A 27,247-nucleotide genomic window follows, 5' to 3' on the forward strand; every position below is an offset into this window, starting at 1 on the left:
ATGGCTTCTTCAAAGCTCCGAGAACCTGCGGATGAGGTTTTTGGTAAGTTCTGTTTGCCTCTATCTCTAGCCAAGGCTATCGGGCTTTGGGGAAGAGGAGTCCTGGTAACTTCAGTGTGTGTGTGTGTGTGTGTGTGTGTGTGTGTGTGTGTGTGTGTGTGTGTGTGTGTGTGTGTGTGTGTGTGTGTGTGTGTGTGTGTGTGTGTGTGTGTGTGTGTGTGTGTGTGTGTGTGTGTGTGTGTGTGTATTTTGGCCTTACAGGCTGATTTTTTGTCACCATTATCTGAGTAGATATCCAATTACAACAACAACAATGATAATAAGGGTCCCCATTTATTAAGTGCTTGTCTCATGCCAGGTACTAGGCTAGCACCCCCATTTCACATGCACTGTATCATTTAACCCTCACAACAAGGCTAAGGAGTGTGCCCACTTGTCCTAAGCCTAGGACACGGAGCACAGAAGTGACTTGCTTTAAAGATCACACTGCAGGTTTGTGGCAGAGCTGGGACTAAAACTCCAGACTGCCTAACTCCCCACTGGCAGCCACTGTGCTGTACACCAGTATTCCTCAGCACAGGTGACACAGGTTACCTCCGAGCTGCATAAATAAGGGACCTCACCTGCATGGATGTGCAGGGAAATCAAAAATGCATAACACACACTCAGCATCTACACCCCCGGGGCACCCCCAGACCTACCCCCCCTGTTCTCACTGGGGTGCATGGACACCCCCCACACCCCATCATTTACCCCCTGCAGTCTTTCTATTGTGTGGATTAGAGAAAGACCACTGACAGGGCAGAGTTCCCAGCATGCGCTGGGGTGGAAAGGCTGTTTACCAGCTGGGGTCGGTGGAGGAACGTGGAGGGTGAGGTGGAGGCCTCAGGACTCTCAGCTGGGAGGGGCTCCTAGCTGTGGAATGCCACAGGGCCTCCAGTGTCTCCTCCCCTGCCTCTCATCCCTACCTTCCTCGCCCTCTCCTCCTCCCACTTCCCTGCTCACCTCTCTCTCCCCTGTGGCTGCCACAGGCCCTGGCAATGCCAACGCCGGCCGTCAGAACTGCTGCCTCCCGGCTCCTGGGGAACTGCTTCCCGGCCTGGCCTCCCTGGGGCCTGTGCATGGAGGCTTTGCCTCAGGGACGCCCCGAGCCTCCAACTGTCTCTGGGCCTCAGACTCTGAGTCTCTCCGTCCCCACGCAGGCCCAGCCTGACCCCTGGCCTGGCAGAGGCGAGCTCCCCATTCCTTGGCCTTTTTGGCCTCCGCTCCCCCACCCCCCACCCTTCCTGTTTTCCTTCTCCCTGACCTGCTGAGGTAGCTGCCTGCCTGCGGCCTTCCTGAAGAGAAGGGAGATGAAATATTCATGACTTCCCACTGCCCAGGGCCGGGCTAACTCCCAGGGAGAGAGGGAGAGGGAGAGCTAGATGGTGGGAGGGAGGGACAAGGTGCTGAGGGCCTGGTAGAGGAAGGGACCAGAGGAGAGGCTGGCCCCACCTTGCCTCAAAAAGCCCCAAGCCCCTTAGGAGTTCCTTTGCTCCCTAGACCCTCCACGGTAAGATGACCACAGTTTTGATGTGGCCCAGATTCAGGTGCAGAGAGCCCTTCTCCATGGCCCAGGGCGGCTGGGCACCAGCTGCGCGCTGGACTGGTCGAGGAGGCTCGTGAGCTCCCTTCCAGGAGCCCTGCCTACTGACCTTAACTCCCTCTGCACCCTGGGCCAAACTTTCCTCTCCAAGGAAAGTAAGGGCCTGTAAGGTGAGGGGCTGGACTCACAAGTCACTCCCATCTCTGCCTCAGAGGAGGTAGAGAGGGCTTGGTAGTTACACACTGGGCCTCTGGAGCCTGAGCCCGAAGGCCTATAACCCTGGCCTGCTCTTCACCAGCCCTATACCCTCAGGCAAATTAAGGCTGCCCTGGGGATTCTTGGAGTCTCTTCCTCCTTGGGTTGTGGGGAGGTTTAAATGAGCTAGTAACTGTAAAACACTTAGAACACTCATATACACATACACTCACACACGTGTCACACACACACCATTCTATGCCTGTGTTAGTGCAATGAACAAAATAGAGAAATGTCTGCCTTCACGGAGCTGACGTTCTAATGGGTGGAGAGAGACAATAAACTAAATTAGTAAAATATATGGTATGCCAGAGAATGGCAAATGATATAGGAAAAAATTTAGCAGTGGGGGTTTGGGGGGTATTCTAAACTGGGTGGTCCCTCAGTGAGAGAAAGCATTTAAGCAGAGACTTGAAGGAGGTGAGAGAGAGAACTGTGCAGAAATCTGTGGCAAGAGCCTTGCAGGAAAGGGAAGAGGAAGTGCAAAGGCCCTGAGGTGCAGGATAGCTGGTGTAAGGAAGAGCCAGGAGGCCAGGGTGGCTGCAGCAGAGGGAAGAAGAGGGAGACAGTCGCTGAGCTGCCTGAGGCTGGAGGCCGTGGTAAGAACTCGGCTTCTTACTCTGTGAGAGATGGAAGTCACTGGAGGGTTCTGAGCGGAGGGAAGAGTGACCCGGGCTGACATGTTTTATCAGGATCACTCTGGCTGCTGGGTTGAAAATAGACTGTAAGTGGGAAAGGGAGGAGGAGGGAAGAGCAGCCGGGATGATCCGTAATAATGGAGGCAAGAGGTGGTAGTGACCTAGACCAGGAATGCTGTGTGTTCTCCCTCTCCTCTCCTCTCCTCTCCCCTCCTCCTCCTCCCCACATGTATGCATGTATGTAAGTGTGTGTATATACAGACACATATACACAATATTTTACTGTGGGAAGTCAAAAGTAGAGACTAGCACAATGTACCCCGTCTTACACTTACGCACTCATCTCTCAGCCTCAACCATCATCACCTCATGGACAGTCTTGTGTCATCCACATCCCCTTCCACTCTCCACTCCTAGTCTCCTGGATTATTTTGAACCTAACCCAAAACATCATGTCATTTCACCATAAATATTTCAGCATGTCTAGATATATTTCCAAAGTAGAGCTAACAGGAATTGTGGATGGATCCGTTTGCAGGCTGAGAGGGAGAGGGAGGAATCACGGGTGACTCCAGGGGTTTGGCCTGGGCAGCTGGAAGGATGGAGACGCCATTCACTGAGATGGGCGGACCGGGCAGCTTAGGGGGTGGGGAGGTCAGGAGTCCAATTGTGACATATACGTTGAAGATGCCCATTGGACATCCAAGTGGAGGTGTCACGTAGGCAGCTGGACACATGAATTACCAACTGGGTCTGAGAGGAGTGACTGGGTGGATAGTGGGGCCTTTCAGTGAGCCAGGGACAGAGAACCAGTTTGAGGCAAGGTGGTGGGTTCGTTTGATGGGTTGAGTTTGAGGTCCCTGGGTGATTTTGACATGGTAAGTTCCCTGGCAGGTGCTGAGGTGCCCAGACTTGGAATTCAGCGGAGGGATCAGAGTTGGAAATAGGTATAGGTAGTAGTTCAGCCACTGGGGTGGCTTAGGGGGTGTCTGCAGACAAGAGAAAGAGGAGCAGGCAAGGCAGGGCCTTGAGTGACGGGATGGGGTCCCTGAGATCACGAGGGGTGGAGTGGTGAAGAAAGGTCTTAACCCATGCTGAGGTCTGGGAAGAACCTGTTCTGCCTGGAGAAGCTCAGGGTCACTGCAGAGTGAAGGCTGCATTCTCCGGTGGAGCAACTGGAAAGGGAAACTTGGGGCAGGAGGGTCTGCGCATAACCTGCTGGGTTTGCCGCCTCTTCCGCCCTGTCCTCATCCAGGACCTAGCCCCGGGCCACGGACCCCAGGACGGGAGAGCCAGGCTTCAGGGGTCTGTAGGCTTTCCTCTCTGCCACCGCCACTGGCTTTTGGGGGTCCCTCTGCACCAGTTAACTGTGAGCCCTCTAGGTGCTCAGCAGTGCTGTCTCTGAGTGTGACCTTGAGCATGGCACAGCAAGCCAGGGTCCCCAGCAGGGCCAATCTCTGGAGCTAGACTAGCCAGGCTCAAATCCCAGACCATTGCTAGCTGCTGGCCTCAGTCAAGAGACTTAACCTCTCTGATCCTCTTTGCTTAGCTGTGAAATGTACATAGCAGCTGCCCCCAGCCTGCGGGTTGTTCTGAGCAGACAAGGCGATGGACGTACGTTCTGGCGTGTCGTTGGCACTTCTTCAGTGCAGCCATTACAGCCATGCTCCCTATGGCCTCAGCCCCCAGTCCTTGCCTCCACAAACCTGCCCTCCCATTGCCCTGGAGGTGCCCCGCCCCCAGCTCCCCTTCCTCCCAGCATTGCGTAAACCAGTTTTGCCAACCTCCTCGCTTGTAAACTCCCATCCAGACCTTAAGACCCAGCTTTGGTGTTTCCTCCTCCAACCCATCCAAACAGAGCCATCCTGCCCTCTGTGCCTGTGAGAGGCTCCATCACACGCTGTATGTATGAGCTGATATGTCCGGCTCCCTGCGAGACTGTGAAAGACCCGGCTCTCCATCTCATAGGACTATCAGTGCCCTGCGCTTGGAGACATTTGTTGAACGCCTGGGTGCGAGTGCAGGTGGCCACTTGAGGTGGGCCTCCGGGACTGCTGTCCTCATGTGTCTGGTCTCTGCCCCTCTTCCCCGGCTTGCAGACCTGGACTTGGCTGTGCCAGAGACCGTCAGACTGGACAGCAGTTTACACAAGGCCCGAGCCCAACTACTGGCCAAGGGCCGGAGACACAGGCCCTCCCGCTCGAGGCTTCGGGACAGTGCCAGCTCTGCAGAGGACGGTGAAGGCTCCGATGGGCCCGGAGGCAAGGTTGGGGCAATCCACCCAATCACACATACCCCGCCCACCCTTCTTGCTCCTGGATAATCCCTCCAAACCACTCTTCCAGGGAAACCACACCCCTAGACTTCTGACATAATAAGGCTAACAAATATTAGCTGCAGTTCAATTCTGGCTCATCTCATCCTTTCAAGGAAGGTATTATCCCCATCTTCCAGACGAGGAAATTGAGGCTCTGAGAGTTTCACTAACAAAGTCACAGTTAGTAAGTGCAGGAGGCGGGATCCAGCCCCAGCCTATGTGACCGGAAGTCCCATTTCCCACCTCTCGCTGCCCAGCCACCTCTCGGCCCAAGGCACGAGGAAACCCTCCCTCCAGGCCCCGGAAGGACCTAGGAGCCCGGGCTCCCCTCCGGGAAGAGGGGAGGAGGGTTGGCGGTGAGCGGCTGCCCCTTCCCCAGGTGACCGATGGCTGCGGGAGCCCCCTGCACCGGCTGCGCTCGCCTCTGCACTCGGGCCCGGGGTCCCCAGCCGGGAGCTCCTTCTGCCTGGAGCCCCCGGGGTTGCGGCGCAGCCTGGACGAGGACGAGCCGCCGCCCTCGCCGCTCGCACGCTACCGGCCCCTGCACAACGCCGCCTCGCACGAGGGCCTGGCCGCCGCCTCCTGCTCGCCGCCGCGCTCCGCGCCCTCGTCCGACAGCTCGCCCAGCTTCGCGCGCCGCCATCCCCGCGCCGAGCCGCACAGCGAAGGTGAGCGGCGGCCGGCGCGGCGCCCCCTGCTGGCAAGGGGTCCCTTGGGCGCCGAAGTCCGTGGCGGGATCCGAGGGGCAGGGTGGCTGGGGAAGGTGGGGAATAAAGACCAGTCATTTCCCGAGCGCCTTAATATGTGCCAGACACTGCTGGGCACTGAGACACACAAAAGAGCAAGCAGATGCAGTTCTCGTCCTCACGGGGCTTATAGGTTCGAGGAGAAGCAATCAAATCATCCATTGATTAAACGTATAGTTACAAGGTGTATTAAGTGCTATGTGAGAAACAGTGCGCGGGGCGGGAGAGCATATATCAGCGTGAAAGCGTCCTGGGAGCAGTCGGGAGCATCCTGGAAGGCTTCTCTGAGGAAGTGACACGTGAGCCAGGATTAGAAGGTTGCCTACAAGTTGGACAAGATAAAATTAACAGTAAAGAGTAGTGGTCCCTACTTTTTCAGAGTGGTTTATGGTTTGTATAAGGCTTTCATCAACATCCTATTAGGTCTCATGAAATAGGCAGTGTCATTATCCCCGTATCTGAGATGCAGGAAGCTCAGAAGGTAGTGACTTGTCCTAGGTCACATAGCTAGTGAACGGCACCAGAGCCAGGTTGCCTGATTCCAAGTCGAGAGAATTCCTACCGCCTCACTGGCAGCTGGAAGAGGCAGACAAGCCACCACACAAGCTATTTCCTTCCTTCTCTTCCACAAAAGATGACAGCCGGGATGCCAGCCCACCTGAGCCCGCCAGCCCTACCATTGGCCTGGATAAGAAGACTCGCCGAAAGTTCCTGGACCTGGGGTGAGTGGAAGAAGAGGGGCCGAGAACAAAGGCTCGGGCATGGGGCAGCATAGTGGGCAGCACTGTCCCACTGCCCCTTGCCCTCCCCACAGGGTCACCTTACGCCGAGCCTCCACTAGCAAGAGCCGGAAGGAGAAAGGCAGCAACCGTCTGTCCATGGGCAGCAGGTAAGAGGTACCCACAGCTCCGCAGCCACAGCTTGTGCCCCCAGCTCCCGGTGGGCCCCAGCCCTTGCCTTGGTGCCCACACCCATGCAGGGCACTCTCTCCACAGGGAGTCGGTGGAGGGGTCCGGCAGGTCAGGGGGCTCCCCGTTCCTGCCCTTTTCCTGGTTCACAGACAGTGGCAAGGGCTCGGCGTGTGCTGGCAGCACCACCTCCCCGGCCTGCTCCCCTAAACACGAGCGCTTCAGCCCTAAGAAGTCAGCTTCTCAGGTGAGTCCGTGGCCTCCTGGCCCCCATACTGGCCCCCAGACTCAGGTGACATGAAGACATACTTCACCCTGGCTTGGGCTGGGATCCAGGCATTCCTGGAGTCCATCTGTCTGTCCATGGAGCCATTCAGTGATCCATTAATTCATCCAGTTTCTGAGTTCAGGCATTCACTCATTCACTTGTTTATATGCTGAGTGGCTCCTTCATTGATTCGTTCATTGCTGCCTCCATGATCCCCTAGTACACACCCAGCCTGAGGGCTCCTCTGTCCCCGCTAACTCTTCTGCCTGGCTCAGTTCTGGCCCCATGTCCTGTCTTAGGAGCTGGGCTACATGTGTGGTGTGGAGATGCTTGGGGGAAGCAGAGATGAACAGGACCCCAACCTAGCTAGTGCTCAGAAAGTTCACAACCCTGTGGGAGAAATGAGACCGAGTAGCAGAAGCAAGAATGAGCATCTGTTTACATTCACCAGGACTCCGCAGTCTACAAAGCTCTGAGTGCACGTTTTCGCTTTACTCTCACAAAGGCTCAGTGAAGTAGGGAAGGCAGATACACTCACCCCCATTGTACAGATGAGCAAATGCAAGCCCAGAATGAAGGGATTTGCCTACAGACTCAGTTGGATTTAGGGGCCAGGCGCTATGACCCCCAGCCCTGTGCTTGTTCTGTGATTCTGTTCCTTATGTGCAGCCGGGTCAGAGGAGAACAGAAAACTGGAAATTCAGGGGAGAAGGGGTCCCTCCCTTTCTTGCTTCCCTTGTGCTGGGCCCTGGTGAACAGACACAGCCCAGGCCCTCACAGAGCTCACAGTCCAGTGAGGACAAGGGCATCTAACCAGGTTCTTACAAGCCAGGGCGCTAGAGGCCACGCTGGGGAGGCACGAGGCAGAGACGTCTGACCCAGCGCGAGGGAACCCCAGTCAGCTGTCTAGAAAGCGACACCAGTCTGACCCCCTCCATTCCCGCTAACTACTCCGCCTGGCTCAGTTCTAGCCCCACATCCTCCCAGAGGCCTCAGATCCGATGCCTCGCACGAGTCACCATGCCCTGTGTGCCCGCCTAGCTCCTGGTTCATGTACAAGGGCCCTGAGCAACTCCTGGTGCCCAGCCCTGGACTTCAGCTTCACCTGGATGGGGGTGGAGGGTCGGGGATGACTGCCTTGCGCTTGGAGGTGAGACCCCTCCTCAGCAGCATGCCCCCCTCCTGTCTAGGAATCCACTCTGAGCGATGACTCCACACCCCCCAGCAGCAGCCCCAAGATTCCAAGTGGTCCCCGGCAGGCGGCCAAGTGTTCCTACCCCTACCACACACTGTCCCAGTCTTCGGACGAGGTAAGCAGGCCCTGACGTCTGACGCAGCCAGGTGTGCGGGCCACAGGCCACGCCTTCCCCCCTCACGCTCCTTGGTCTCCGCCCCAGTTTCTGGATGAACCTCTCCCCACCATCTACCACTGGACCAGTCAGCAGGTGGGCCAGTGGCTGCACAGCCTCAACCTGGAGCAGTATGCCGCTGAGTTTGCTGCGAGGCAGGTGGATGGGCCGCAGCTACTGCAGCTGGATGGAAGCAAACTGAAGGTGGGTCAGAGTAGAAGGGTCACGACCCAGCCAGAGTCTGAGGCAACCTTCAAGAATTAGGATCCCCTCATCCTGACCTTTCCACTCCCTTTAAGACCACTGCCCTGGCCTCTGACCTCTAGGCAGATCGTTGCTCTCTAGCATGGGTTCCCAGTCTGACTCCAGCCCAATTCCTCAGTTTGACCTTCAAGCTCCAGCCCGTCTCCAGGTTGACCTCTGACCTTGAGGACCATCCTATCATCTGACTCTTCACTCTCATCAGTCTCCCCTGGTCATCTCATCTGATTCTTGGAGTCTTAGTCCCCAAGACTAAGAATCTTGGAGGCTGGTGGTTGTGGGAGGGAACAAGTTGGGGTGGGGGGCGGCAGGGGGTGTCTCTCTGATCTCTGTACTGGGGGTTTCCGGCCTGTTGTGCACCCTCTGCTGAGCTGCTTGGGGAAGCGGTGGTGCGAAGAGTCCCCCAGGAAGTCTCTGGAATGGAGAGGGGACTCAGCTACTGACTAGCTGTGTGACCTTGGACACTTTGCTCCCCGTCTCTGGGCCTCAGGGGATCAGGCAGGGTCGTGCCAAGGTTGAAATCCTGAGTGGAGGAATGGGAGCCAAGGATTGGGGTGGGGAGGGGGCAGAGGCCCTGGAACCCTCTACCCTCGTCTCTCCCAATCACTCCCATTTCAAATTCTTGCCCTGAGGGTTCTGATCCACCAGCAAGTCTGGGAGGTGGAGGCTGAGGGCTGGCAAAAGCTCCAGAGAGAGTACACCTGGGGCACAGAGGACCCGGGGCTTGGGCTGGCCAGGCCTGGGCGGCTCCGGGGCTCTCCCGCTCACCCTTGGATTCCTCCCCCAGAGCCTGGGGCTCAGCAACTCACATGACCGGGCGCTAGTGAAGCGGAAGTTGAAGGAGCTGGCGGCGGCCGCTGAGAAGGAGCGCAAGGCCCAGGAGAAGGCTGCGCGGCAGCGTGAGAAGCTCCGGCGCAGGGAGCAGGCGGCCAAGAGGAGCTAGGGAGACGGGCGGGCAGGCACCGGCACCTGGCGCGGGCAGCTGCTGGACTCTGAGGGCACAGGCCGCCCGGGGAAGTGGGGCCTGGGCACCAGGCTTGGGCTGGCCTGGCCCCATGCTCTCAGGAGGAACAGCCCTCTCACCCTGTCTTCTGTCTGGACCCAGATTCCTCAGAAAGGGAGACCCCAGGGGGAGGACCCAGTAATAAATCCCATTTCAAGGACTTGTGTGGCACAGAGTTCCTGGGGGAAGTGGCAGGTTATGGGCAGAGAAGCCAGGGCTGAAGCAAGTCTGGGAGCCCAGAAGTGCCTGAGTCATTCTGACCCTCTGCCCTCAGGCCATGGTGGTGCTGGGACCAGCAGTGAATTAGGAGGCCTGCTTACCTCCCAGAAGCCCTGGGCTCAGAGAGGTGGGCTGGGCATCTCTGCAGGAACAGGTAGATAAAGCAGTTCCTTTCCAGCTCTCCCAGGTGACTGTGTGTCAGGAGAGCTCTGTTCTGCTCCGCAGGGAGGCTGGTGGGCCTGCAGCAAGTTGCATGCAGGGTAGGCTCCCAGTCTGCACTCCTCAACAGGAGAGCAGAGAAAGCAGCGCGATTACCCCACATCATCTTTGCAAGGACTTTAGAAGGGAGGAGGCAAAGCTCCTCCTTTTCCCTGTCCCTGTCCTGTGGGTCTCGGTGGTGAGATAATGCCCCTGCAGGTCTGCCCCTCCTGGGGCCCATTCAAAGCCTGGTCTTTGACCCACTCTCCAAGCTGGGCCCGCTTCTGCTGCTCCCTCAGAGGCCACCTGGGCCCTCCCCGAGGACAGAGCAAACTTGGGAGCTGGTGGCCACAGAAGACACCCCCTACCAATGCCTAGATGGTCCTGAACTGGTGAATCCTCATCCCAGCCAAGCAGAGACGCAAAATCTGGGAGGTCCCCCGGAAGCTGCTAAATCGGAAAGGTTCATCAGCCATCCCCCATCTGCCCTGGTCCCTAGCGAGGCCTCAGTGGGTTCCAGACCTGGCAGACGGTGCGGGCTCCAGTTCCTGGGCCACAGGGAGGGGTGGGGCCAGCTCCCTGGGTGGGGGTGGAGTCTACCCCAGCAACCCAGAGCAAGCCATCTGTCCTTATAGGGAGGGAGTGTGCAGGTACGGCGCTGGCCAGCGGCTAGCCCAGCTTCTGGAGCACTGGCTGGAGTTACCAATGAGGCCAGGGGCCTCTGATTAGAGACATCCCTCCTCCTCCTCCTATCCGCCTGGAGCACTGGACAGGACCCGATGCATGCCTACTCCCCTCGTTCCAGCCCAAGCGCTGTGGCCTGAGGGCTACCCCTATTCCTGGGTCTCAGTCCTTTCCTCCTCTCTGCTATCTGTGCCGGGAGAGGGGCTTCAGAGAGGGGACTGAGATACGGGGGCATCAGAACCATCTGGGCCCAGAGGAGGGGCCGGTGGGGAAGGTGAAAAGTTCCCAGGTCCTTGAAGCCATGAGGAGTTATCTGGGTGCCCACCTGCATGTGAAGGGGGAGGCGGTACTCAGTTTATTTCAATAAACACTTACAATGTGCCAGTGACCTTTCTGTCTGCCCCAGCTGGGGGCTGGGCTGGGCCCCGCATGTGGGAGGCCACAGTTCTGTCCCTGGGTGCTGCACTGTCAAGCGCTCTGAATGGACAGCTGTGGCCGCTGTTATACTCGGCACGCACTGAACCATGTCCTGAGCTGGGATCAGGTGTCCCGAGCGCGTCATGTGTTGGTCACGGGGGCTGCAGTCTGTATGCGTTTATACGTGAGGATCTCCCTCTCCCAGGAAAGCAGCGGGGCTGCAGTCTCATTCGATCTCCTCTTTACTGTGGATGTCACTGTCACCATCACAGCCACTGGGAGGAGCACACAACTTTAACCCCCTGTGTGCTAAGGGAAAGGGTGGGTGCATTCAGGGCTATAACACTAGCTATGTACACACAACATTCTAGGGAGAGAGACACCCCAAGCACATGTGGGCACAGTGGGAATTGGGGTCTGGAGCTCAGTGGGGGACCGTGTGTGGCAGGCAGGTGTATGCACGTGAGGACATGCAGGGGAAGGGCTCGGGAGGTGGCAGAAACATTGCTGGGGCCACCTGCAGCCTTCAAGCAGCTGGTTGGATGGCCAAGCTCTGGGTCCTCCCAGGTTCCTCGGCTTTAGGGGTGAGCCCCAGGTGAGAAACCCCTCCCTCCTGACTTTGACCTTAAACTCAGAGTGGAGGAAGAGACTGTAGGACCAGGTCCCCAACCAGGGATCCCCTCCCACTATGCCAGATGTGGCGGGTACCTGGCCCCTTCCTAACACTGACACCAGACCAGGGCCAGGGTACTGGCACGGGCCAAGGGAGTAAGGCAAGCAGGGGTGTCCACTTGGAAGGCCAGGGCTGTGGAAGGCAGTGAGGGGGACCTAGGACCCCCAGCAGAGAAGTGGCAGCTCTGGGCTCAGAGAGGAAGAATGCCATGGAAACGTATCTCTGGGACACACTATCAGGGTGGAGACATCCCCCAATTCTCAGGCATTGCCCACAGAGACTGGACCCAGGGAGATCACATAGGAGTCTCCATAGGGACAGAGATTGGCACTTAGGGGCCACCAGAGACCAGTCACCGCAGTGATTTCCACAGAAACAAGAAGCTGGTCATCAGGGAGAGCCGCCTCCAACCTGGGGTGGGGACAGGGAGGGTCACCATGGTGGCCGGATCCAGAGACAGCAGTCCATCCTCTTGGGTACAGACGAGTGGGGTGGCCTCTAGCTGACACGGTACGTGGACGTGTTCTTAGGCTCCGTGCTGGGCACACACCAATCACCGGCCTCCTGGATGGTCTGGTAGTGGCGCCAGGCTGACTTGTTGTAGACGGGCAGGCGTTCCACCGAGTCCGTGGACAGGGCCTGCAGGGCATCAGGGTCAGCCTCTCCCGCTTCCCTGCGCCTTGCCCACTCCTCGGCAGAGCAGCCTTGCCCACTCCTCAGCAGACCAGCCTCGCCCCGGCACGCCCTGGTGGCCACTGACGGTGGCCCACATGTTAGCCCAGCCAAGTGCCAGACGCTGGCTGAGATGAGTAACCCAGAAAGACCCATGAGAGGGCCTGTCCCTTCTGTGGCTTGCTCCTGCCCTTTCAAGGCTGTTCACTTAAAGGTCAGGGAGGGATAGGAAGGAGGCTAGGCTCTGTGACCCTGAACAAGGTCACCAGCTCCGGGCCTCAGTCTCCCCTGAGCTGAATCAGGAGTTCTCTGTGGTCCCCCCCTTCCTTCTGAGTCTAGCAAGTCAAGGGTTCCCAGAACGGGGTCTTACTCATGCAAACCACGGACTCCGTGAAATTGCCTGCCAACTTAGGAGTGCCTGGTGGCTGGGAACTATAGCTTTGCTCTGATTCTCAGTCTGGAATCAGGAAAAGATTGGAGGGATGGAAAAGAAACCTAATAACAGGCCCGACCTATCAGCAAACTCCCCCAGCCAGACTCTGCAGGCAGGGGCCCTCACCTTGAGATAGATGACAGCGTCCGTCCCAAAGCCCTCCATGGAGAAGAGCTGCAGGTCCCCCTGGAAGTACTTGGCATACAGGCGGGAAATAGGGAGCCCATACCCGAAGCCAGCCTGCAAGGGGGTGAGAAGGGATGAGTGTGATGACACACTGGCCCTGGGCTTCCTGGAACTGCAGGGACCCGATGTGCTGAGTGAGGAGGGCCAAGCTGGGGTCGTGCACGGGGACTCCCAGAACTGGGGTGGGGAGGGGACATGAGAAAGGGACAGCTCTGAGGCAAGATGGGGACCGTGGGATAAAGGAAATCGGTCTGGCAGAGGGAGGAAGGCTGCGGAGCACGGGGCGGGTAGGGAGCAGCGAGCAGGGCAGGGAGAGGGTCTCAGGACTGGTAGCCAGGGGTCTGGGCAGGTCACGGGGCACCTCTGTCTCAATTTCCCACACCCAGCTCTGCCTACTCTGCTGGGAATGGACAGGGAGGTGTTGGTAAGCTGAACAACTCCAAGAGAGAGGTAGTTACTTGTGGAGAGAGAGAGGGGAAGGGAGAGTTGAGGAACAGTGACAGACAGACTCCCACAGACAGGTAGGCAGGTACAGGCTGGGAGAGACAGGAGCAGCAGGGAGGCCCAGACTCAGACTCACACACGGCCACACGAGGACGGAGGGACCATGGGAGGTAGGGAAGCGGGAGATGGGCAACAGTGACAATTTGATAAGAAGAGACCAGAAGACCGACGGGCCTTCTTCAGGAGGCCAGTGGGGGAAGCCAGAGTGAAGCCATCTCACCAGTGGGGTTCCCCCGGTGCCAGGCTGAGGCGTGGGGGCCGTGGAGTACATGTAGCTGAAGAGCCGCTCAATCTTCCTCAAGGGAACACCCCCACCTCGGTCACTCATCTGGGGGACGTGGGACATGTCAGGGTCTCCAGACCTCAAGTTTTCTCCACACCCCACCCCTGACCTTCTCTGCTCTTCCTCCCCGCCAGGGGCTCCCCTGAGCCCATCTCCTGGCAGGAGGGAAGTCTCCACGCCACTGCCCTCTGGCCCCCAAAGTCAAGGGTCACGTACTTTGATGGAAAGGTCTTCCTCGCCCAAGGCCACCATGACCTTGAGAGGCGGGAGCGTGAGGCTGCATTCGTGGCTTTCCACAGTCGCTCGCATGGCATTCTGTGGCGGCAAAGGGGTGAGACTCAGTGAGGACAGACCAGACCTCACCACTCCCACCCCCCACAAAGGACCGCCCCCCAGCCTCCTCACCTTGAAGAGTTCAAAAAGCATGTGGTAGAGGTGGGAGGGGACATAGACCATGTGAATTGGCTGTTTGGAGTTGGATGCTGCCAGGGAAGTCCAAACCAAAGATCAGGAAATTGTCAAGAGGTCACCATTCAGCATTCATTCACCGGCATCGAGCACCCAGCACTCAACCACCAACCACTGTCCATCCGTCGTCCATCCGTCTGCTCATGCGTTCATCCATCTAGCCATTCATCCAGTGTCCATTCATCCATCTCTCTCCCTGTGTAATATCCATCCATTACACAGTGTCTGTCTGTCCGTCCAGCCAGCCATCCGTTAACCATCCATTCATCAGTCATATCCATTCAATACCTATTCGTTCCTCTATCTACCCAGTGTCCATCCAACCATCCAACTGTCCCTCGGTCTATGCATCTGTTCCAACACCTATCTTTCCCATCCATCCATTCATGCAAAGTACAGATCCATCCTTCCATTCGTCCACTGTTTATCTACCCATCTATCCATCATGCATCCACCCAGATAATATGTCTATCCTAAATGTAGCCTACTAGCATTCACCTTGATACCAGAATCCCCTGTAGCGCTTTTTCACCCAGAAGAGAGGGGAGGGGGCTGCCCAGGTGATTCTGACACAAGCACCCACTTCCCAAGAATCACTCTATCCCGGAGCGTTTTCTCGGTTTTAGAGACTGAGTGTCTCTTCCTGGTGCCTGGCACAGAGCTTTGTATGTAGCAGAAGCTCGGTAAGTGTGCAGTGGATCCATGAAGGAAGGAAACTCAGGCCCTGTGCTGGGCAGTGGAGACATAAAGTTGAATGAAGTTCAATCCTACCCTCTCAGAGATTCACGTCTAGACAGAGAAACGCACAACTGACTTTCACATCAGGCGCTGTACCCAGAGCTGCGTGCTAGGCCCTGGGCTCGACCCCAGGGATCCTGAAGTAAAGCGGCCTGTCTCTGCCCTTTGGTCTCTGCCAAGTAATTCTAAGTGCAATTTAGAGGTACATCTGGGGCAGGCGGTGCCTAACTCTTCCTGGGAGGTCCGGGAAGGCTTTTCAGAGGAGGTGGACTTGAACCGGGTCTTAAGGCAAGACTAGGATGTGGGCACAGAGGCATGAACACCTCAGGTTTCTGGCCCACAGGCCAGGGTGGCTGAGGAGCAGGTGGGTGCAGGGGAGGGTAGAGGCCCTGATCCTCCTCACCCCTCCACCTCCGAGGTATTTATCCAGTTCACCCCCTTCTTTTCCTCTCTGCTGCCTTCCCGTCCCCTTGCCTGAATCTGCAATGACCTCCTAACTGGTCTTCCTGTGTCCTCTCCTGCCTCCTCCAACCTCTAAATATCTTTTTTTTTCTTTAATATTTACTTGGTTGCACTGGGTCTTAGTTGTGGCAGGTGGGCTCCTTAGTTGCGGCTCACTGGCTCCTTAGTTGTGGCATGTGAACTCTTACTTGTGGCATGCATGTGGGATCTAGTTCCCTGACCAGGGGTCGAACCTGGGCCCCCTGCATTGGGAGCACGGAGGCTTAACCACCGCGCCGCCAGGGAAGTCCCCTCTAGATACCTTTAGAATGTGACTCAGATCCTGTCATCACCGTGCTTCAAACCTCCAGTGGCTTTCTGCTGCTCTCAAAATCCCAGCTCCTATCTGTGGTCCACGGGCCCTGCATGCCATGGGTGGGAGAGATCCCACCCATCACCCCTTTAATCTCCTAACCCCACCACACTGGTCCTTCTGGTCCTTGACTACCCCATCCAAAGCAGGACCCTTGTAGCCATCCTCTTGTATCCGTTATTCCCTTTCTTCCTTTAGTAATAGATGCCTCCCTCCCCCAAAGTTTTGACTAGCATGTGACTACCCAGCTAGAGACTAAATTCCCAGCCTCCCTTGCAGCTGGGAGACTTAGGAAAGTGCTATGTTCAGCTCTTGGGCCCTGCCTTCCACATCCTCTTTCCCTTTCTCCAGGCTGGAACTGAGACATGAGGGTGGGTAGCCAGCTTTAATTTTTATTTATTTATTTATTTTTTCTTGCTGTATGCGGGCCTCTCACTGTTGTGGCCTCTCCCGTTGCGGAGCACAGGCTCCGGACGCGCAGGCTCAGCGGCCACGGCTCACGGGCCCAGCCGCTCTGTGGCACGTGGGATCTTCCTGGACTGGCGCACGAACCCGTGTCCCCTGCATCGGCAGGCGGACTCTCAACCACTGCACCAAGCAGGGAAGCCCGGGTAGCCAGCTTTAACCATTATACCCCGGGGGCTGGGGAGAGGGAAATCTCTCTCTCAAATTAAACCAGTTTTTGGATTTGGGGAAGACAGCCAAACTCATATCCCATCTAATACACGCTCCTATCCATCACTGTCACGCTACCCCACTGTGTTTCCCTCCTGTCACTTATCATGACCTGAGTTATCTTGCTTGTTATTTGTTCATTGGTTAAAGGTCCCATTCCCCAACCTCCCCAGTACCGAGAGTGTAAGCTCCGTGGGAACGGGGACCTTGCCTGTTGTGTTTACTGCTTAATAAATATTTACCAGATAGATTAATAATAATAATCACAACACAATAATAGCTCTGCTTCTCCCTCATCCAGGTAACAGTTCACTTCCTGAGTCCCACCTCACTTTCCTCTCCCATGTGCCCAGCCCTTAGACAGACAGACAGGCAGACACACAGCCTCACTCCCTCACCATTGATCTCCTGGATCTCCAGGTCAGGTGAGGCCATGTAATACTTGTCACACAGGAGCTTGGCCATGTCGTAGGCATCTGAGAGAAGAGAGGGGTCATCAGGGAATGGGGTGACCTCCCCCCAGCAGGCAGTCCTCTTGGCACCAACACTGGGCTTCACCAACACTGAACCCATGGGGACGTGGCCCCCACCCAATGGGGAATGGGTCACCGTCTGGCCAGGCAAGATTGGGGGGGTCACTGGGGCTCCTCCGTGGGCCAGGCATGGTGGGGACAGCTCACCTTTCACCACCTCGGAGACGCTGCAGTTGGGGTCGATGCTGCCGATGTGTTTGGGGTGCGCTGGGTTGGTGCTGCCCTCAAAGATCAGGGCTGCGGGCGGGAAGGGAGGGCGCGGTTAGCGGGGCTCCCTCTCCCCCCGGTTCTCCAGTGCTCCACCTCTACTTCGGACACTTCTGACCCGGGTGCCGCACCCCCTCCCCACACTCCTACCCTCTCTCCCCTGACCCCTGGCCCCTCCAACCCTGGCTCAGGCCAGTCTTGGACCTTTGTAGGCCTGAAGCATCCTTCTCAGAAGTTTCATCCCCATACATTCTACATTATATTTATTCTTCTCTTTTGCTACACATTTAAAATAATTGTTACCTTCTTGTGTAAGTAATGACTGGCTACGATTTCTCAACAATCATAGTTAATACTCCTGGAGTCAGAAACACTAAACAACCACCTGTGTCCTAACATAACGAGACTTTTATGAATACCACGTAAAGAGGCGACACGGTTTTGCATCCGGTACACATCTGAACAGTGAATGGCCCTGCGCTCGCTCACTGTGCTGGTTGATGAGCATGCGGATGGAGATGCGGCTGAGGTAGAAGCGGTCCAGGAAGTACTGGATGTTCTGGTTGGAGACGGGGTCGTCGCCGTAGGCGTCCTTGTACTCCAGCACGCCCTGCGCCATGGTGGGCACCACGTCATTGTGGCGGTTCCGGATGGTGACGAGGGTGTCGGTGAACCTGCGACGGGGGGAGATGCTGGCCCTCACCCCGCCCCAGCCCTGGGACAGCCCTCAGACGCTCCCCGCTTCTCCCCACAGTGCCTGCACCCACTCGGCTCTCCCCAGTCCACTCCTCCGGAAGCCCACCCCAAATCTCCCACCGCCTGCCTGACAGCCTGGGAGCTCCACAGGGGCGGGGCCTGGGTCCCCCCACCAGACTCAGGGCACACCAAGGGTCGGGGGCTGCCTGCCCCCTCAGACTGGACACCCCTGGGGGTGGGGGCATTTCCTTCATCCTGCTGGCACTTCTGCCCCCGGGGCTGCGGCCCACACCTGCCCTCCTGCCCCCAGCCAGGGCCTCACTCACTGGCTCAGGGTCCGATGGTCCTCAGGGTCCTTGTCCAGGAACTCCATGATGTCCAGGAGACTCTGGACATACCTGTGTGTGGGAGGGGGCAGGGGACGCCTCAGCCCCAGGCCGGGCCCCGGCACACCTGACTCTGCTGACCCTACTTCCGTCCTGCGCCTCCAGTGGGCGCCGCCCAGAGCTGGGCCGCGTGGGTTCATAAACTGCGTCAAAAGTTCTCACTGTGCTCCCTCCGTATGTGAGGCTCCCCAACGACACCACGAGTTATGCAAGGAAGTCTCTCATTTGTTGGTTCCTAGAGCGCCTTTGCTTGATATCCCAGGATAGCAGTCCTCAAAGGGGGTTGGTGACCACCCCACCCCCAAGTCTCCCGGATTAGCAGACTGAGGGCCAGACCGGGGAGGGGGCCTTGCCCGAGACCAGCAGTGAGAGCAGCCTGGGGCAAGGCACTTAGCTCCCCAGGGCCCGTCATGGAAGCAGATCTTAGTGTTTGTCCCGCAGGGTTGTTGCTGCATCCCACGGGCGCAGGTGGCAGAGTGGCCAGCCCAGAGCTCTCACAGAGCAGGGCTTCAGGGAGGAGGAGGACAGCCTCATACTCCCGAGTCCAGGCACCAGGAGCTGTGCAGTCTCCTAGGGAACTGGATTTTAAATGGTGGGTGGGAAGCACGCGGGGTGGGGTGGGCATGCCCAGCTCTGACACTGGGTAGGGCTGGAGCCCACGGAGAGCCTGAAGGGACCCGGGCTGCCCAGATGGTGCCAACCTGGAGCCACTGTCCCCCCGCCCCTACTGCGAGGCGGGACGCCACTGCTTCCCTGCTAACACCTCAGCCCGAAACAGCCCATTCTCCTGGGGAAGGCAGAGAGCTGAGCCTCTCTCCAGCAGAAACACTTCCAGCCGGCAGGAAGGAGGGGCCACCGAGAGCTCTGACGGTGGGTGCCTAACAGTCTTTCTAGAAGAGGCCCCCACCACAGTCGGAAGCATTCCCAGGTACACAGGGCTTTGACCCTGACAGGTAAGACCGGCAGTAATTAGCCCCGTTTCACAGTCTCCTCAACTGAGGCCTGAAGCAGTTCCACAGCTGGGAGGTCGCACAGTGAAGATGGGCCTCCAGCGCTCCTGCCACTGTACAGTGCTGGCTGCTCAAAATGCTCGGCCCATGGGGCCCGCGGTTCCCTCTGCCTGGAATGCCCCGCCCCCTCCACCCACTAGCTGCTACTCGTCCCTCTGTTGCTTAAACCAGTAGAGAAGAGGGCAAAAGAGCTAGCTTTGAAGCTGGCTCTGCCGAGTTCCAGGCTGGCTTTTTCCACTTTGAGCTGCGTGGCTCTGGGTAAGTCATGGAACCTCTCTGGGCCTGAGTTTCCTCCTCAGAAAAGGGACGGTTTTGTACCTACTGCTGTCACTGCTTGTTGGTGAGAATTAAACGTGATGATTAACACAGCGCCTGGCACACAGCGAGCGCTCTCTAAATGTTTGCTCTTGTTCCGAACAGTGGTTCAGACACTGTCAGCAGCTGAGTGCACCCTCGGAGTGCCCGGGTGGCACATGACACGCTCCTCCTGGTTGTACTGGGCAAAGACTCTGAATCACACCATGTTTGACTCTGTCATGCTCTGGACGGCCGCCGATGGCAGGAATGGGGCCGTGCTCGCCCTGCTGCGCCGCCTGCCTGCCCTCCCCACCCAGGGCCCGGCATGACGCCTGGCAAGAGGTGGCGTAGTCACTGGTAGGGGGAGCTGACAGAGCAGAGGAGATCGGATCCCCCTCGGCACCCCCGCAGCCCCGGCAGACAGTCAGAGCGGCCCTCCTTCGGCCTCACCTCGGGCTCCCTGGAGAGTAAGAACAGACGACACTTACCCAGTGACCGTTAGAGCTCACAGTCTACACAGGGTCTCTCATCTCCCAGCAGCCTTCATGAGCATGTGGTATTTCCCCCCTTTTGCAGACAAGGAAACCAGCTCAGAGAGGGCAGGTAATATGCCCCAGGCCACACCTGGGATTCCATTGGCATTCGCACTGGGATTCCAACCCAGGTCTGTCTGATGCCAAGTCTACACCACATGGCCAAGTACTCACTGTCTACACTGGTCCTAACAGTGATGCTGATGGTGAAGGTGGCCCAGCATTTACTGGCACCGGCCTTGTGCCAGGGCTCTGCTCTGTGTTCCCCTACTTTAACCTCCACAATGACCCTGTGCTGGGGGGGGGGGTGTGCTACCGCTAGACCCATTTTACAGATGAGGAAGTTAACATGCAGAGCTGGGATCCTCTCTCACAGGCCTGTGTTACTCCAAATCCCTCATTCCTTGACAGTACCCAGAAGAAAGCTTCATGCTCATGTGATTCTTAGAGGGAGTGGGGATTTGGGAGGAGAACCGGCAAATATGCAACGGTGGGGACCAGCTGAGGGGTGGGAGCCCTGGAACCCCTTCCCAAGACCCTGGGGGCAAGCAGAGAGAGCCAGGGGCCCCTGACCAGCTTGGCCAGGAGCGGGGGCAAGGGTAGGGTGAGAGCTCTGGCTGCGGGCCCCGCCCCTCTGTGGCTGCCTAATGAACCATAGAGGGCGCTGTCACGTGGCCAGTGAAGTAGAACAAAGGGCACCAGGATGGACTGGCAATGAGCAGCGCCGGCCGGCAGGGCTCTGGGGAGAGCTGCAGCCTCAGGCCTCAGTCTCCTGACTGTGAAGCAGGGTTTAGAATCCCTGCCTGCGTCCCTCGCAGGGCCATTCCTTCAGGGGAGAGGAAGAAGAGGAGAGGATGACAAAGATTCTCCCAGGGGAACCTGGACCCCGGCCTGAAGCCCCCCAAGGGCCTGGCAGACCAGACTCACCCTTGGGCCAGATCTTCGTCCTAAAAAGGGAAAGACGCTGGGGAAGGAGTGACGCTGGCTCTTGGGCTGCCCACCCCCGAGGGCCAGAGAAAGAGCTGGGCTTAGACACAGGCGGTCTGGACCAGTGGTGCAATGACAGATACGCGACCTGCCCTGGGCCTGGCAGAGCAGGCAGCAGGGCCAATGGGACGCCCTAGGGAAGGCCTGGCCTGCCAACCTCAACAGTAAGCAAGGCCGCCCAGGGCTTCCTGGGTGCGATCTGGAGCTTCTTTCGCCTCCCCTCCACCGAGGTAATCTGGAAGCCCCAAACCCTGCCTTCTGGGGCTTCCTAGCCATTCCAGAGCCCTGGATTTAGGAGCTGGGAGGACTGGAAAACGGGGAGCGAGACAGCGTGTGCGTGTGTGTGTGTGTGTGCGTGTGTGTGTGTGCGTGTGTGTGCGTGGGTGTTGGAATGAGTGCCTGGCAGCTGGGGAGGAGGCGTGTGCAGCCTTGCGTGGGGGCAGAGGAGTGGGACGCGTGTGTGGGTCTGGGCGCCTGCGGGTGTGTGCGCACCACGTACTAGTGTCCACAGCCGCTGGGGACCAGGGGTGTGAACAAGGCAAAGGCCCTGTGAGGAGGGGAGAGGGGGCAGACGTGCCCTCCATCTCTCTGGAAGCTGCCTGTGGGGGGGCAGTGGGCACGGCCCTGATCCAGGCCGACCTGGGTCCCATTGCTGGCGGTGCCACTCAGGTTCCCGTGTGTGAAGTGGGCTTCGTAGCAGCAGGCGTGGATTAGAGGAGATGATGCTGGTGGCCGGTCTCTGCTCTGATTACGTAAGTGGTGGCTGAGGGGTTCAATGGCAGGGTTTGGCCCTGGGCGCCCGGAACCTGTGAGGCGGTCATTCTTTTCAAGGACAAGGCCTGGGTTTGGGGTCTGCACACCTTTTGCTGATGCAGCGGAAGTTCATAAGAAGGTGCTGGTGATACCCCCTGCCATCCACTTCCCTGCACCCCTGCAAAGGCTCTACTGGTGACAGGAGTGACTCGCTGTCATGATTCTACTCTGCAATAATCACTCAACCCTCCATTTTCTCGAAGTACATCCCCACCGACTGCACGCCCTTCCTCAGGCTGTCTTTCTCTCCTGAGAGGAGGCAAGGTTGCCCCTCTGTGCCCCCACAGTACTAGCCATCAAACAATCTCTGTAAAGGAAATCTACTCTCCCACTGACTTGCTCTGTGAGCTTAGAAATCTCTGACTCCTGGTCACTGTCCCAGAATGCAGTTCTCTCCCTTCCCTTCGAGAACGCAGCCTCCAGATCACACAGCCTGGGCTGGAATCCTGGCTCTACCAACTATTACCTGAATGAGCCCACACAAGTTTCTTACTCTCTGAACCTCAGTTTCCTCATCTACAAAATGGGGATAATAACAAGGCCGACTTCATCAGGTTGTTGTGAAGTTAAGTGAGTTAATACGTGGACACGCTTAGAACAGCTCCTGACGGCCAGCAGGCCCCCCAGGCATGTCTGCTTCTGTCATCGTCATCACTATTATTACTACACTGTGAAGAGGACCTCCGCCACAGCACATCATCTTTGTCCTGGAGGTGCTCTCGCCAGAAGTTCGCAGACATCACTCACGCTTAGAGAGTTCCGTGTACCTTCACATCCAGCAGTGGCATCTGACCCTTAGAAACAGAACGGATCCCCATTTTACAGATGAGGAAGCCGAGGCTCAGAGGGGCCATGTGGTTGGCCAAACATTAAGTGTCTAGCAAGCAGCAAAGCCAAGCCTCAGAGTCAGGCATGCCGGCGCCACACCCAGGGCTTTCCTCTACCTTCCAGTCACTTCCAAAACCAGTTCCCACGACACCCAGTCTGTCCGGTTGAAATAATACATCAGGTTTGTTTAGAGCCAGGACTTCTCCACTTGCCCACAGTGACTCCTGCCTGGAACCTTCCCCAGCTGAATAGAAACTCCATTAGCTGTTGCCACAGATTAACTAGTACCTCTGCTCCTACCGAGGGCAGGTGCTCAGGGCTTGTCCATTTCCAAAGGGGAGGTTTTGTTCCTCACTCAACAGACTGAGGCTAGTGGGCCTCTTGCCAGGCTCTCTGATAGGTCGTCCCCCTCCTCTCCTGCAAACTCTCCCCACCTCCGCCGCCTCCATCATCCAAGCTGGCAAGGGGGTTCCCCTGGATAGGGAGGTCTGCCCTCCCCCACAGGCAGCCGCCTCAGAGAGTCCTTCCTTCCCTCAGACCACAGTCTCTCTTGCTGCAGCTGATGCCCATCCTCTGGAAACAATCTCAGCAGGCGGTCTCTTCAGTGTGTCAGCACACTGGAGCAATACCTTGGCCTGCCCCCCTCTAAGTGGGTCATGCACTGGGAAGTATTCCCTTTCGTCTAACTTCACTCCCTCCTGCTGTTGCTGGACATGACTTCCCAGCTTCGAGGGAAGAATAACGTCAGGCCAAGCCCCCCACGCGTGTAACTGAGTTTCAGGAAGGGACTCTCTGGGCCTCGGGGGCATCGCGGGCAGTTCAGCAGCTCCCTGCCCTCCCTCCCCACATCCCCTGACTCTTCTAGGAACATGGTGTCCAGGGAGGGGCCTGAGAAGCCTTGTCCTGCAGTCAGGGACCAGCTGGAGAGGCAGCCAGGTCACTCAGCTGGACAGAGCTGGAGGAGGGCTGGGGAGAACAGATGGCACCTTCCGTCCCTCCCCATGCCTTCCACACTGCCTGGTGGCAGGAAATGCCAGTTGGCTCAGAGGTCTTGGATCTCTAAGGGACAGGGCCCAGCGAGGGGTGACCTTGTTGGGCTACATGCAAATCAGGCTCCGCCCTCTGTGCCCCCATCCCCCTTCACCGCTTGCACTCACAGCACTACACCCACCAGTGAGTGCTCAGATGCCCTGGCTGGGCCCTCTCCGGCCTCTGCACCTTTGCACAAGCAGTTCCTTTGGCCTGGAACACCCTTCCCTCCCTTCTAGGTCAGGGTTCAGTGAGGCGCCCTGTCAGGCCCAGTGACACGTCACCTCCTCTCTGCGTCCACTTCAACGTCCCCACAACGTTCTGGTTCAGCTGAAATTCACTGTGCACAGAACACGTGCCTGGTCCCTCCTTACCTTACCCTCGTTTAATCAGAGTAAGTCATGCATATGCATATTCATGCATAGAAAAAAGCTGGAGGGGCATGAAGAAAGGGCACTTACAAAACCTTAACAGTGTTTGCTTAAGGGGTGGAGTAGTGCTTGGCATTCCCTTTTATCTACTTTTCTGTGTTCTCCAAATGCCAACGTGAACACGTCATACTTCTGCAACAAGGGGAAAAAACCCAAATCAATGTTACTTTAAACTAATACTTTGCGTTTAATTTAAATAAAGTTAACTTTTCAGCAGCTTTACTGCTCCTGCCACTATGTAGCTCTTAGTTGGCCCTCTTGTACCCTCCCCGTGCGATCACAGGCTCCCTGAGGGCAGCTGCTGCCTGTTTAACCTCACACGGCCCTGGGCTCGAAGTAGGTGTGGATGCCGCGAATCCAAAAGGAAACCACAGCCATGCCCCACCTGCCACAGCCAGAAGCAAGGGCAGAAGATTTCTGCACACATGCCACTGAAGATCAACCATGATTACGCATTTACATACCCAGTTACACAGCAACTTCTTGTTCCTTCTTCATGTGACTGGCCTCTGGCTAATGTCATTCAGTTACTTATCCCTGGACAGAATTTTTGAGTAAACTTTACTGAGGATTTCTCTCTGCTACTGCTGCTCTGTGCAATAAACGTTTGGTCTTTGCCCATCCAAAGCTCTTTGGAGTTGGTACTGTGCCATCATTGCGTCTATTCGAGTGTTTTCCAACATCCAAAACACGCTGACTTGTTTGGATTATATAATTTGAAGATTAGCTTCTTCCTGTTTCTGCTTCCCACAAAGTTGCCTCAGGTAAATACTATCCAATAGGGGCTAGATTTTCAGGACCAGGGCTGGTGGCAAATGCTGACATTAGCCTGATTTGGGTTTTTGGCTGTGAAAATGGTGATTTCCTAGGCGGATCCTATGTTTCCAGAGAATGGAGGGTGGTGAGTATAGGGCTGTCCCATAGACATGGAAGCCGAGCTTGATCTGAGTCCCTGCTCTGGCCTAAGATTCCCACTTGACCGTAGGAACTCCCCTACCTCTCGGAGTCCCTGTGCCTCTCCTCTTTCCCCACCTCCCTCAAGGTTCCTGGGAGCAGGGGGCATCTGACAATGGGGTGGGAGGTGCGGGGACCTATTCAGGGGTCTCACCAGCTCTGTACCAGCTGCACCGAGGGTGTGCTCAGCACCCGGTCGGGAAGCAGGTTGATCTCTTTCATGATGTTGGCCAGGCGCACAGGCAACTCCTGCCTGAGGAAGGTGAATGAGGTTTTCTCACAGGCATTGCTGGACCCTGGTGGGAGAGGGAAGGGTGAGCTCACAGAGTTACAAAGCACTGGAGCCAGAGGACATCTTGAGGGGGGGCGGGGTCAGGTCACTAAATCCTTCATTTCCTGAGGGTTCAGAAGAGAAGAGATGGAGGCATGGGACAAGGAGCCTTTCCTGACCCCTGCACTGACCACCACACCACCCAGCCTAACCCTTAGGGAGGTTGCATCCTCTCCCTGCCCCCAGCTGAACCCTGCTTGCCTTCAGCCACAGGGAAAAGGGCCATCCTGGGCCCACTGGGAGCTGCCTCCAGCCCAAGTTATCTCACTTCTTCTCTTTCTTTCCCTCCTAGTAGATACTCACTTTGGGGGGGTTGATCCAGGTGGGCGAAGGGCCTGGGAAATCCATCCCCACCTTGGGATGAGCTCCCCCTGGCTGAGGGAAGCTACGCTCGGACCACCGCAGCTGCAGGGTCCCGGCATCATCTCTGGCCCAGCTGGTCTTTATGCCCATTGTAGAGCTGCCCTGTGTTAATGCCCGCCCACCTGTGAGGTAGGCAGGGCCTGAGAACTGGGGCCCAGATACTTTGATCCTTGGTGTGGCTTGAAAATGAAGAGGGAGTAGGGGACTGAATGACGCCATGGCCTGGAGTCAGGAGACCCGGGTTCTAAGTCCAGGTTCTGCTTTTAACCGTCATCCAGTGCATGTCACCATCCTTCTGGAGGTCTGTTTCCCTCACTGAACTCCAAGTGGGGGACCAAACTCTACTGTGAGCCCCTCCCTGCTGTGACAGTTCTGTTAACTGGGGTCCAGTCTGGACTGGACAGATGCTGGGGGCTGGGAGTGGGCTCAGGAGGCTTTCCTACATGGGGGGAGCTCAAACAGGGAGGGGGGCAGGCGGAACAGGTGCCCTGTGTCCTGGCTGCCACCTCCCCGCCCCGTCCCATCAGTGACACAGCTGTAACCTAAGCCAGGCTCTGTCTCCTCAACGCTTGAGAGACCTGGGCAACCCCTCTTGATCTCCAGCTGGCACCATGGAAATTCCGTGTGAACAGACAGGGTCCACACAATGCCTGTTTCAGTCCCCACGTTGGCACAGCCTTGCCACCCCCAGAACACTGATGGTAGGCGACCCTGGCCCAGGAACCCAGGGGGCAGCCAAGGATGGGTACAAGCTACCTGACTCCATCTCATGGTGCCCCGGACCCCTGCCCAGCTGGGGTAAGACGGCCAGGCCACAGCAGGTTTGATCTGCAAGTGTCCGTGCCCTCTAGGACAGCCGGGAGCCAGCTCCTTCAGTGGGCGGAGGTGTACCGGCCAGGGCCTCTCTCCTGTTGACTCATCTGAAAGAGCCCCCTCCCCCAAACGACCCCTCCACGCCCACCCCCGCGCAGGTCTCCTTCCAGATGGCTGCACCTCCCGGTGCTGCCCTGTTACTCCCACCAGCATCCTCCTCATTTCCTCTCTGACCTTCGCTTTTAGAGTCGCCAGGACAGCCCCCCCGTAACCCTCCAGTGCCTGGTTACAGCCTCCTGCTCCGACAGCACCGCCTCCCTGCCCTTTCCTCTCCAAGACCCCTCACAAAGCCCGGGAAGACATCTTGGACCCTTCCTTCTCAGTGCCCCCCCCCTCCCGCTAACAGCTCAGTCACGGTGCCCTTAACTCTTTCAAGCCCGGCGGCCGGCCCCTGCCTCCCCGTTAACCCTTTCCTGTCTGGACCCCTGCAAGCAAACCTTCCCTGTCACTCGGCCTCCCTTACCCTCCTTGTTAATCCTTCCGGGCCAGGACTCCTTCACTCCACCCCCACCCCCCGCGGGCCCTCGCTGCCAGCCGCCTCCCGCCCACTTGTACCGAAGTCCAGAAACTGCTTCATGGAGAGCGGGGACGGGGAGAACTTGCTGAAGTGCTCGATGTACTTGGGCGCCCCTGCCAGGGACGCATTCTTCAGCAGCGCGCGGAGCCAGCGCATGGCGGCGGC

At 57.5% G+C, this 27,247-nt stretch overlaps 2 protein-coding genes across 6 annotated transcripts; one reads left to right on the forward strand and one right to left on the reverse strand.

Moving 5' to 3' along the window:
* Window positions 1–9,472, forward strand: SAMD14 (sterile alpha motif domain containing 14; the record flags this gene model as incomplete). 4 transcript variants are annotated; one of them, XM_079726322.1, is made up of 9 exons in its annotated part: window positions 1–43; window positions 4,578–4,750; window positions 5,175–5,463; window positions 6,176–6,263; window positions 6,356–6,430; window positions 6,537–6,696; window positions 7,908–8,027; window positions 8,115–8,270; window positions 9,115–9,472. In XM_079726322.1, 9 exons carry the CDS (start codon window positions 1–3, stop codon window positions 9,268–9,270), a joined length of 1,260 nt encoding a protein of 419 aa, XP_079582448.1. In that variant the 3' UTR covers window positions 9,271–9,472. The 4 variants fall into 4 exon arrangements, with proteins under 4 accessions (XP_079582448.1, XP_079582449.1, XP_079582450.1 ...); XM_079726323.1 differs by having other exon boundaries at window positions 4,578–4,744; XM_079726324.1 differs by having other exon boundaries at window positions 4,578–4,744; window positions 5,178–5,463.
* Window positions 5,713–27,247, reverse strand: PDK2 (pyruvate dehydrogenase kinase 2; the record flags this gene model as incomplete). Of its 2 annotated transcripts, XM_079726326.1 has the most annotated exons (12): window positions 5,713–5,863; window positions 11,958–12,160; window positions 12,753–12,866; window positions 13,537–13,644; window positions 13,816–13,914; window positions 14,005–14,081; window positions 16,693–16,770; window positions 16,975–17,064; window positions 17,524–17,708; window positions 18,057–18,128; window positions 25,153–25,294; window positions 27,121–27,247. In XM_079726326.1, 11 exons carry the CDS (start codon window positions 27,236–27,238, stop codon window positions 12,020–12,022), a joined length of 1,224 nt encoding a protein of 407 aa, XP_079582452.1. In that variant the 3' UTR covers window positions 5,713–5,863; window positions 11,958–12,019. The 2 variants fall into 2 exon arrangements, with proteins under 2 accessions (XP_079582452.1, XP_079582451.1); XM_079726325.1 differs by lacking the exon at window positions 5,713–5,863 and having other exon boundaries at window positions 10,758–12,160; window positions 17,491–17,708; window positions 27,121–27,238.

This window comes from Hyperoodon ampullatus, assembly GCF_949752795.1.
Source record: "Hyperoodon ampullatus genome assembly, chromosome: 19".
In the NCBI taxonomy this organism is placed as follows: domain Eukaryota; kingdom Metazoa; phylum Chordata; class Mammalia; order Artiodactyla; family Ziphiidae; genus Hyperoodon; species Hyperoodon ampullatus.